Source organism: Strix uralensis, chromosome 21 (genome assembly GCF_047716275.1).
Source record: "Strix uralensis isolate ZFMK-TIS-50842 chromosome 21, bStrUra1, whole genome shotgun sequence".
In the NCBI taxonomy this organism is placed as follows: domain Eukaryota; kingdom Metazoa; phylum Chordata; class Aves; order Strigiformes; family Strigidae; genus Strix; species Strix uralensis.
The window spans coordinates 1,300,898-1,312,085 of record NC_133992.1 but is presented as its reverse complement, the minus strand read 5'-3'; the positions used below and the strand labels follow the sequence as shown (position 1 = coordinate 1,312,085).

General features: G+C 61.6%; 1 protein-coding gene across 3 annotated transcripts; it reads left to right on the top strand.

Moving 5' to 3' along the window:
- The first annotated feature begins 5,909 nt into the window (after nucleotides 1–5,909).
- Nucleotides 5,910–10,951, top strand: RNF208 (ring finger protein 208). 3 transcript variants are annotated; one of them, XM_074891414.1, is made up of 3 exons: nucleotides 5,910–6,641; nucleotides 8,048–8,126; nucleotides 8,396–10,951. In XM_074891414.1, the coding sequence occupies exon 3, from the start codon at nucleotides 8,746–8,748 to the stop codon at nucleotides 9,541–9,543; it is 798 nt and encodes a 265-aa protein (XP_074747515.1). In that variant the 5' UTR covers nucleotides 5,910–6,641; nucleotides 8,048–8,126; nucleotides 8,396–8,745; the 3' UTR covers nucleotides 9,544–10,951. The 3 variants fall into 3 exon arrangements, with proteins under 3 accessions (XP_074747515.1, XP_074747514.1, XP_074747513.1); XM_074891413.1 differs by having other exon boundaries at nucleotides 8,247–10,951; XM_074891412.1 differs by lacking the exon at nucleotides 5,910–6,641 and adding an exon at nucleotides 6,940–7,034 and having other exon boundaries at nucleotides 8,048–10,951.
- Nucleotides 10,952–11,188: the final 237 nt, after the last annotated feature.

Genomic DNA, 11,188 nt, shown 5'->3' with positions numbered 1-11,188 from the left:
GATGAGCAGCAAGTTGGGCACCTCTTCACCCATGACAGGACCGCCGTGCCCCACCGTGCTGCTGACGGGCATCCTGGAGGCACACGCTGCCACAGTGCCGCCTCCTTCTCCCTGACCCAGTTTGTGTCTTGCCGCTGCATCCAGGCGAGCTGCGCTGTCAGGTTACAAGTGCTGGGCTCTCCCAGGGAGCCAGAAAACCAACCACTGAATGTCACCACAATTACAAGGCGTCTGCCTCAGCCCCAGCATCGCCGTCACCAGAGCTGCTTCACCAGCCCTGCACCCACCCAACTCAGTGAAGGAGGGCTGGGAAAAGCAGCCATATCCCAGTTCTGATACTTGCTCTGGTTTTTACTGAGCTTCAAATCCCTCAGGTTCTGTTAAACCCAGCACTACCTGGGCTGGATGGGAAGGGGGAAGGTTTCTGCAGAGCTGCCATTTCTATTTCTGGGCCATCTCTGTCCCATTTTGCTTGGGCACAAAGTATTTTCTAAAGGACATGGCATGGGTCTTCCCTGCACCCTCTCACACCTGGAATGCAGCTCTGGGTCCTTGTGGTCACCCCCTGCCCAGGCCAGCAGCCCCCAGAGAGCTCCAGATCGCCCCATCAGCGCCTGGTAGCACTGCAAGACCAGGAGGGAGTTTCTGATGTGACTGTGGTGCTGTGGGGTCACCAGCAAGATGGGAAACCCTCCTTGCCTCGGGAGTCCGTGGGACTGTGCATACACAGGGCTGGGGGAGATGCAGCCCCCAGATGAAGAAGGGGGCTCTGATGGGAGTGGGGGACCCCACTTGCCTGCAGGGTCTGTTGCTGGTCCCACTCCCACAGCGGAGTCCAACCCCCTGCTCAAAGCAGCTTCCAACATCTCCAAGGCTGGACATCCCATCACCTCTCTGCAGCCTGGTCCAGTGTTTGACCCTCGAAGTGAAAAAGCTTTTCCCTACCTAGCTATAGTGAAATACAGCTGGAATTTCCCATGTCCTGGCTTGTGGCTATTGATCCTCATACTCTCTCCCTCCTCCCATGAGATAACTGTGGAGAGCAATAAATTTTCCATGAGTCTTCTTTTCTGGCAGCTGAGCAACCCCAGCTCCACAGGCAGGGAGCTGGCGGGGAGGGAAATGAAGGTCACCGTACCCGAGGAGAGAGGAGATGGTCTCTGGCCCTGCTGCCTTGATCTCCCCCTGGCCCGTGTACATCCCTCCTCCTCCTCCCTGCCCTCCTGCCATCGGTGCAGCACCAGCAAGGTGGCCACGCACTTCACACCAAGGGCTCCCAGAAGTGGCCACAGTATTAATCCCTAAACCAAATGAATAGTAAAATTAATGATTATATCCCTTGGGATCAGTTTAGGAACATCCATAACCTTCAAGCTGGCCAGACCACCATACATGTAGGTCTGTCATGCCACGGAGCTTTTAATTCCCATAATCTCAAGGTCTGTCTGTGGCAACACATGGAAGAGCCACAGGCTCTAGACCACTTTGCAGATCTGAGCACCATTTTTCTCATGGTGGAGTCTCTGTAGAGGGCTCAAGCCTAGAAACAACCACATCCAAACCCCCATCAGTGTGTTAGCACCGTACTGCAAGAGCATCAATGTCAGGTCCTGACCACCACCGACCCACACACTTCTGCTGCTTCAAACAGCGAGCAGAGCAACCAGCTCTGCAGCAGCTGGTTGCATCCTTAAGCAACCAGCTGGCAACAAGCAATTCTGCTGGTTTCTTGGCAGATTTTTTAATAGCATCCTTCCTTCAAAATGGTGTTTGCTCTGCCTGGGCAAGCTGCACATCCCAGAAGCTGCAGACAGCTCCTGTGATAGCTTTGGTGGACCCATGTGGCAGATGCAGGGTGTGAGAGCTGCCCTGCATTCCCTTTCTGTTGGTGGCTGCACTGGGCTGTTGTGGGGGCTGATGCCACCTCAGCCAGGCCTGGAGGGTCTCAGCCTGGGCAGGTGGCAATTGTGAAACTTGGGGTCCCTTCTCCTGATGCTCTACCCCGGGAAGAAGAGACAATCCCAAGGAGATGGAGCAAGGCACGATGAAGCACGGAGAATGAACAGACATGATGTGGAGTGTGGGTACCACATTTGTGTCTCTCCCAGCCACGCCGGGCTGGGTTGTCCCTCCGGCACCGCAGAGCAGCCAGGCAGGCGCTGGAGACGGTGCCTGGCCCGCTCCAGACCTGTCGATAAAGCTGCTCTCTGGAAAGCTGAAGATGAGCTCATTTTTTTGTGGGTGAATTATCTGTGTGATGAGTGATTCACCAGCGCAAAACAAGATCATCACAAGAAACAGGCTGGATTTTGGAAAGAGCTGTTGATGTGTGCAGGACCCGGTCAAACCAACTCTGTAATGAGAGCAGCAAGCAGTAAATAAAAGTGAATCACTGCAAAAGCACCCCAGGTGCTGCTGCCAGAAGCACGGACAGCAAAGTGCAATGGCAGGTGTGCACGCCGTAGATGGGATCCGGGACACGGGGCAGGAAGGTTTGGCACACGAGGAGCTGATGGCTCACTCGGGTTGAGTGGAAAGCAAAGACATGCGTGGCATCACGGCGCAGGGTCAGCACCAAGCAAGGAAGGAGCCATCCTCTTAGAACAGGTCCTTCTCCACAGGCATTATAAATCCAGAAAGACAATAAAATCCTGAGCATGCAGCTGGATGATGAAGCCGATGATGGCTGATGCAGATGATGAGGAAGAAATTTAGGGTCAAATTAGCTTCTGGCATCTCAGCGGAGTTGCAGCAGAGACCGTGCAGTGGTGTTACGTCTCTCAGTGCATCTGTAAAGCTAAGGTTTAGAAACGATCCATTTGTGACACTGGGAAGTAATGAGTTTTGCAGAAAGAAGCTGTGGTTGCACGCAGGAAGGTCTCAGCAGGACCAACACCAACTCGATTACAACAAGTAACCACTTGATTACAAAAACCAAAACTTTGTTCATCTGTGGGGCATGAAGCGAACCCACTGGTGAAGCTGCTCCTGCGCATCTGTCCAAGTAGAGCTCAAAGCAGGACACGGGGAATGGCAGGTACACTTGAGCTAAGGAGCTCCCTCCGAACCCTGGGGCATGCTTGGCCTGCTGGAAACGTCTCACAGAATGGTAAAATAAATCAGTGCTGTTTGTAAAACCCAGAGAAGCATGTCATAGCACATCACCACAGCTCAGAAGACATGCTGAGAAGATCCACATGTAGCATAAAGATGTACATTTATGATAACACACAACAGATTTTTATGAAAGATAATGCAGCATATATGTATATATGACAAACCCAGGTGTTAAACCCAGGGGTACGAGTATGGCCAGATCCAAAGGCCAGTGTTAGAGTTGGTCACAGGGGGTGGGATTTGGTAGGGACACCACTCAAGGGCACGGCCACTCAGGCCGAGCTGAAGATGAACAGTCTGGGCTTTGAAGGATGGGATTATTTGGGGTTTGGGGTGGAAAGTGGAGATCTTGGTGAACCAACTCAGCAGAGAAAAGGGAAACTCTGCAGCTCCAAAAGCAAGTCTGGGAGAGCTCTGCAAGGGTCATTGAGCTCTCACATGTTGGAATGAAAACTCGGGGACAAAGCCTCTTTTGCTCAAGACTTAACCAGTGGCACTTGCCACCAAGGACCCCACCAAGCCTAATGCAAGCTCTAGGAGAAAAAGAAGTTCCAGGCTTTGGCTCAGACTGCAAACTGCTTCACGAGTACCTGAATAGGTGGAGGAGAGGCTGAGAAGTGCTGCTGTGCCGGGATGGGGAGGATCCAGTGACACGTCCACTGAGCACAGGAAGCAGAGACTGGCAGCACCATTGGGGCAACACAAGGATCCCCAGCATCTTGGCACAAACACACTCTTGTTCAGCAGAAAAGATGCCTGATATCATTTATGATTATTTTTAAATAGAGATGTTGCTTAACTCATGGAATAGCAGCGTAATAACACCGTGTAGCTGGGTCAGCACCGGGATGCCATATGAATTAATAACAGAAAATGGCTCGTGCTCGCTCACTTCCTGCAATTTCCTTTGCTCTGTGAGTTCAAGCATAAGATATGGGTTCTTTCTATCTGCATCCAGAAGCATTAGCAGGAAAGTAAGCAAAAACTGACAGAGAGAGGGTGAGGAAGACTAAGGGAATCCCTCTTAGCACTGTTAGGGTGCCAGACAGCAGCCGCCTCACACTGATTTCAGCAGGTGAGCAGATCAAAGAATTACACTTAGAGGGAGTAGAGGCAAAGTCGTTACCAAATCCCTTATCCAACGAGAAACTAGAAGATTAAAAAAACCCCATTAACAGACAAAGGCAACTGGTGGGTGAAGCTGCATGGTTCCCAGGGGGAAGCCACACTCTAGGGTCGGTCCAGCCTGAGGATAGAGTGTGGCTGAGCCCTTGGGGTGCCTGGGGCTCCCTCTGGACCAGGTGGGTTTGATCATCCCCTCCCGGCCAGGCAGCTGGGTGAGATTTTTAGCGTCATTGCCTGGAGCGTGGATGGTGGGATCGTCTATGGGATGCATAAGGCCTGATGGAGCTGAGCTTTCCTCCAGGCTGATGATGGGAATGCAGAGCTGTTCAGTGAAATACGTGAGCTCCAGCTGCTGTGTCTGTCCCACTGATGGAGTGGCTGGGGACAGTGATGACATGAGCACAGTGTGGCTGCACGGTCACAGCGCGGCTCCAGGCCCCCCCAGACCCCTTGTTACAGGGGTGAGTGGTGCTGGTGGGGTCTTTACTGCAGCAAGGCTGGAGGTCTGGACAGGGTAAACTTCGGGGAGCATCAAAATCCAGGCAAAATCCTGAGGCCATCTGAGGAGAATAAAGAGCTTGAAGGTGGCAGCGGGTGACATGAGCAGGGAAACCCCAGCAGCACCCAAAGGAGCCTGATGAGCCCCCCCTGGCACCCTGCCCCAGCCAGGGTGGGTTGGAGGATGGACTGGGTTTGGATTTGGGTGCGCACGTGTCTGGGCCACTGCCGCTGGGGACGGGGTGGCTGTGAGCTCTGGGTTCCAGTGTGGCCGGGGAGCTGGGGGCTCCACGTGGGGCTGGCTGCCCATTTTGGCCACCTGCCTGTGGACTCCCCATGCTGGAGGCACCCATGGTGGGGGGTGAGGGCAGCCCAGCCCCTAACATCTGCCAGGGCACGGGCGGGAGCTGGGAAGCACAGACCGGGAGTTGTCCTCCTGGGGTACGATGTGGGGTGTCCCCCTCCACGCGCTCGTGTCTGCCTATGCCCGTCAAAACAGCAAGACCCCAGCAATGCACGATGCTCCCCAGTGCACCCCAGGGGCCTGACCCCCCCCACGCCATGCTGAGCCCACCACATCCCCCAGGGACCAGTGAGACCCTGTGCCCTGCTCCCCCCCTCCCTAGAGCTCAGGAGGGGTTGGGGTGCTCCGATGGGTTTTGACCTCAGCGTGGGGGGAGACCCTCTGCTGGGGTCCCTTGGGACACAGCGGGGTGCACGGCTGACTCGGCAGCGGGAAAAAGTGGGGAGGCGGGGGCATTACCGGTGTTATGGCCTTTCCCCAGCCCCGAAAGCTGGGGGGGGGCTGCTGGCAGGGGCCCCTCTCCCCGCTGCCACACGATCCCTGGTGCTGGCCCCCAGATCGCTGTGTGTCCCCCCCAGCCCCAGCAGCATCCCCCGCGCCCCAGCCCGCGCCGCGGAGCCATTTCCAGCGGCGGATGCTGAGTCACTGCAGGCCCCTCCGAAACACCTCGCGGGGACCCGGCCGGCGGGGGGGCGGCGGAGCGGGGCGGCGGCGGGCCGGGGCAGGAAGGGAGCGGGGCCGCAGCGGGGCGGCGGCGGGGCAGGGCCCGGCGGGGCGGCGGCGGGGGGGTGTTGCGGGGGGGGTGTGTGTGCGTGTGTGCGGGGCGTCGGACGCTGCGGCCGGCGGGCCCCGGCGCTGCTGAGCGAGAGAAATGTGAGCCGGCTGCACCACTGCGGCGGCACTGCGGGCGCCGGGCGGCAGCGGAGCGGGAGCGCGCAGGCAGCGCCCGCGCCCGCCGAGCCCCGCGGGACAGCGGCGACGGAGCCCGCCCGCCCGCCCGCCTGCACCTGCCGGGGGTGGGGAAAGGGGGGTGCCCGGGCTGCAGCCCCCTCCCCCGGGCAGCCAGCCTGCGCCGTCGGCCGCGGAGTGTTGCATCAGCCCCGCGCGGAGCGGGGGCTCCGCGGCCGGAGGAGGCGGCGGGGGGAGCCGGGGGGAGGGAGAGCGGAGCCGCGGGGCGGGCGGAAGGTGCCTCCCCGGCGGCGGCAGCGGCGCTACCTGCCGCCTCCCCCCCCGGCAGCTGGTCCCCGCGGAGCATCCGGAGCCGGAGGAGCCGGCGGGAGCCCGGCGCCGCCAGCCCCCGCCTTTGTGCCCGGTGTCCTCCCCGCGCCGCCGGGGGAAGCTGCTGGAGGAGGCGGCGCGGCCGTGGGAAGCGGGGCCGGGAGCCACGGCCCGGCCGGGAGCGGCGGTGGGGACCCGCCGGCATCCTCGGGCAGCCGGCGCTTGGCACGGGCAGCGCCTGCATCCCTCTGCCTTTCAGATAACCTTTAGCCGCTTGGGCCTCCGCACCTCTCCCGGGGACGCAGCGGGGGTCTGGAGGCTGAACCGGGGATACGGGCGCCCCGGGACCCCCCGGCCGAGGCCCGGCGGGCCGATGCAGGTAAGGGCCGGCAGCCACCGTCCTTTGGCCGGGCTGCCCGGGGGGCATCACCCTGCGGGTGCGCAGGCGCGGGCGTGAGGCCGGGGGGGTCTGTGTGTGTGTGTGCACATGTGTGCGCACATGTGTGCGGGTGTGTGTGCACATGTGTGTGCACATGTGTGTGCACCGCTGGGCTGCGAACGTGCCAGCGCGGCGCGGGGCAGGGGATTGCGGTGGGAGTCACGGGGGGCTGCGTGTCGTTGGAGGGGCGCCGGGCAGGGCTGTGTCGCCCCCGGGGTGACGGGGATGCGGGGTACGGCGGGGTGCTGCGCCAGGGTTGTGCACGAAGGGGTGTGACGGTGGAAGCGCGGTGGCGGTGCGTGGCGGCTGCCTGCTCGAACGGATCCGCTGCGGGTGAGTCTGCGAGGCCTGCGGGCAGAGAGCCCCCCCCGGGCTGCTGCTGGGCACGGGGTGAGGGGGGCATAGATGCTGCTCCTGGGGTGCGGCGTGCAAGATGGGGGGTGCAGGATGTGGGCCCGTGATGGGGGTGCGGGACGCGAGGCCTCCCCTCCACACACACCGCAGGATGCTTGCAGGACCCCAGTGCTGCCAGGGCATAGCCCCCAGGGACACCCCCGCTGGGGTCGGGCAGGGATCCTGCCCCCCACGGCTCTTGGGCATCCAGGGCTGGACACCCCCCCCCCTCACCTCCCCTGGCCTCTCACCATCCCCAAGGACTGCTGCTGCAACCAGATGGCCCCCTCGGGCCCCCTCCGTCAGGCCTGGCAGGGCTCGGCGGGAGCAGGCATCCCTCTAACAGGATTTGCAGCGTGATGGAGGAGAGCGCCTTCGCCCTTCTCGGAGGAGAGACAGGCTGTCGCCAGGGCTGCTGAGGGAAGAAAATGGCCACGGGCTGGCTGCCTGCCCCCCATCTCCTGCCCCCAAATGTGGCCTGTCCTCTCCAGCAGCCCCAGGACAAGAGCAGGGAGCTGGGAAGGGGGAGAGGAAGCTGGAGAGAGGGATAATAGCTGGGACAGATCAGGAGCAAGCGATGGAGGTAAAAATAGATCCACCGAGCAGAGGAGGGGCTAAACGTGAGAGAAAACCCTGAGCAGAGGCAGGTCGGTGGGGGAGTCCCCTGGGAGGGGCCCTGTATCCCAGCAGGGTGAGGGGGGCCTGCCCTCCCAGCACCCAGGGCAGAGGGGGGACCCAGGACCCCATGTTTGGAGCTGCCGAGGAGATGCCTGGGGGGAAATACCTGCTCCCACTTCCGCCGGCCCAAACATGCGGGTGGATGGACAGGACCTGCAGGGCTCAGTTGCCAAATTGCTGGGATGCAGGCAGGCACGCATCCCGAGGGAGCGCTGGCAGCCGGTAGATCCCCGAAGAGCCTTGGATCCAACCCCTCTCTTGCTTTTCATTTCCAGCGAGCACGAAACTGAGCTGGGGCCAGAGGTGCCGGGGACGAAAGGGACAAGGCGCGTGGCAGCCCTGGCACCAGCCAAGGTGAGCTGCCCTCTGGCACGGGATGCTCCCTGAGCCCCTGCCCCGCGGGAACTGCTGCTGACGGCAAGTGGGAGAGCCAGGAAGTCAGAGCAAAGGAATTTGCAAACACATTTCTTGCAGCACCACGAGGATCCCAGGGCTTGTAAACAGGAATAAAGGCCGGGTGGAGGCGGGGGCCGGGGTGAGGCAGGGGCTGCCTGCCTCTGAGACCCATCCCCGGACTCACTTGCCCGGCACTACAGTCCCCAATTTACCATTCCCAACGGCAGCTGATCCAGCGTGGGAAGTGCCAACGAAGGCGAAGGGGGGGCTGGTGAGTGACGGCCAATGTCACGTTAACGTCCCGGCGAGGCGCTGCGGGGAGCTGACGCTTTGATCACCCGCCCAAGAGCATCCTCCAAGGCAGGCAGGATGCCGCTGTGAGCCCTGCCTTCCCTTGCCTGCCCCGGCCTCGCGCCCGACACCGTTGGGGCTGGCTGGAGAAGAGGGGCGCGGGGCCCGCTGGCGCTGCCCCGTCCCCCCAGGATGCTCTCCCGTGCCAGTGGCTGCTCCCTGTGCTCCTGCTCTGCAGCCAGACCAAGATTGAAAGCTCAGCAGGCTGCCGGCATGTTTTAGCCTCATGCAGGCGTCCCTTGGAGACCCCAGAGCAGTGGACAGTAATGTGAAAACAATACTCATGTCGTGTCTGAAAGGGCAACAAGTCATCATTAAAATGGAGGCGATGAAAATCATCCACCCGGAGAAGTTTTCGGAGCTGCAGGCCTCGCAGCCGCGCTATGCGCCGGCCCCGCGCCGCGAGCCACCCCTCGTGGCCAAGCGCGCGTGGCCCTCCGAGTCCGAGATCATCGTCAACCAGGCGTGCGGGGACATCCCCGCCTTGGATGCCACCCCTGGCCCCATGCCGCTGCCCCGGACTCCCCCCCTGCCGCGGCGAGAGCGCGGGTACCAGAGCCAGCGGAAGGGCAGCTCCGAGGTCTGCTACCACCGGCAGCCGCCGTCAGACGAGGTGATCGTCAACCAGTACGTGCTGCACCCCTCGACGCCCTGTGAGCCCCTCGAGTGCCCCACCTGCGGCCACATGTACAACTTCACCAACAAGCGGCCCCGCATCCTCTCCTGCCTGCACTCGGTGTGCGAGGAGTGCCTGCAGATCCTCTACGAGTCCTGCCCCAAGTACAAGTTCATCTCCTGCCCCACCTGCAAGCGGGAGACCGTCCTCTTCACCGACTACGGGCTGGCGGCGCTGGCCGTCAACACCAGTATCCTCAACAGACTGCCGGCCGAGGCCCTGGCCGCCAACCCCGTCCAGTGGAGCAGCGACACCGACCGCAGCTGCTACCAGACCTTTCGCCAGTACTGCGGGGCTGCCTGCACCTGCCACATCCGAAACCCGCTGTCTTCCTGCACCATCATGTGAGCCCCGCGCCCCTGCCCGCACCTCCTGGCAGCAGGGTGGGAGAGGACGGCGCAGCGCCGCGGCTGGTCCCCAGGCCCTTCTTTGCTGGTGGCACAGCCCGGGGGGTGCTCTGATGCTTGCTGTGGCCGAGGACATAGGACCAGTGTCCCCACCAGCACTGGCGGGGAGTGATGGGGGTGCTAGGACCTGGCGTCAGCCCCCTACACCCTGGTGGTGCCTGGGGAGAGGGACCCTGGGACGGGGAGCACATGTACCAGCGCAGCTCTCCCCGGTCCTGCGGCGGGTGCCCCTGCTGGGCATCGAGCATCTCACCACGCTCCTTCCCCGGGGCACCTTCTTCCTCCTCTCTCCCTGCGGCTCCTGAGAGTGGACGCTGGGTCCCGACCAGAGCGACACCCTCCCCATCGCCCCGCAGCCACCGCTGGCGGCACAAGGAGCCCTGGAGGTGCACGGTGCCGTGCTGGGTCACCTGCCCAGCATGGGAGACGAGGACAGGTCCCCAGCTGCACCCCCCCTTCTCTGTAAGTTATTTGCCAAAGCTTTCATCTCAGTGGCCAAGCCGCCGTGCGCCCGAGTCGTTATAGCCACGCCAAGCCGCCGCACCGGCCCCTCGGTTGCGAGCAGACACACGGCCCGTTTCCTCCGCAGGCCCTTGAGGAAAGCTCCACTTTATCCTCGTTTTGGAGGATTCTTGTTTTTTCCCTGTCCATCCCCGGCCGCCCCGTCCTAGGCCGCTACGCGTTCACAAAGGCATTGAGCTGTGCCCGTTCTCTGCTGCTCCACCCGGGACCAATGCCCTGTGGGATGGCTTGGGGGTGGCGCGGGGTCCGGTACCCCAAATTGCCAGCTTCAGCAAGGGGATTTGGCTGGGCAGGGGGGCAGAGGCCTGGCTCCTGGCCACGGTCCCATCCCTGGAGCAGCACCTCTGCTCTGACCCCTGTGCGGAGGGGCTGGCAGGGCGGCAGCTCCCTGTGCACGGTCTTGCTTTCTCCAGGGCACCTGGAGGGGTAAGTTTGCTGCCAAAAAAGCAAAAAAATAAACCTAAAAAAATAAAGAAAAAGCCATAATTTGCAGGTGCTCCTGTGGGGCTGAGCACCACAACCCGGCAAGGCCGTGGCACCAGGGCCAGAGGGGCCTCCCAGAGTCCCCGCACCCCATAGGAAAGAGCAGCCCAGCATCCATCCAGGGAGAGGGGCTGAACGATCCCCCCCACTGCCCCCCGGGAGCAGGGATGCCGCCGGCGCAGCCCTGGGTACCACCCTGCTGCCCGCAGAGAACAGGGGCTGATACTGTTTCTGTGTTGCTCTGCCAATGCCTCCCGCTGCTGGTTGTGACAATGATCATGTTTTATACCCGGCCTTGTTCTAACCCCCATCAGTCTCCCCAATAAAGATTATATTGGAACGAATGGCGAGCCAGCATCTCGGGGGGGCGTGTCGCTGCGGGCAGGAGTGGGGCCGCAGGCCAGCTGGGATGCTGCGCCCTGGGCCCGCTCGGTCCGTGGGGCAAGTTGAGAGGGAGATTCCCAGAGGAAGGGACTTTCCCTTCAACTGACACGTCCTCCGCCGCCGCCCTGACTCTCGGCTCTGACGTGGTTGTGTCCCCTGCTTGTTCAGTCCCTGGTTCCACTGCACGTGGCTGGGCA

What these genes read in the sequence shown, in the direction of transcription:
- RNF208 (XM_074891414.1), top strand. Translation starts at nt 8,746, where the DNA reads ATGCAGGCGTCCCTTGGAGACCCCAGAGCAGTGGACAGTAATGTGAAA.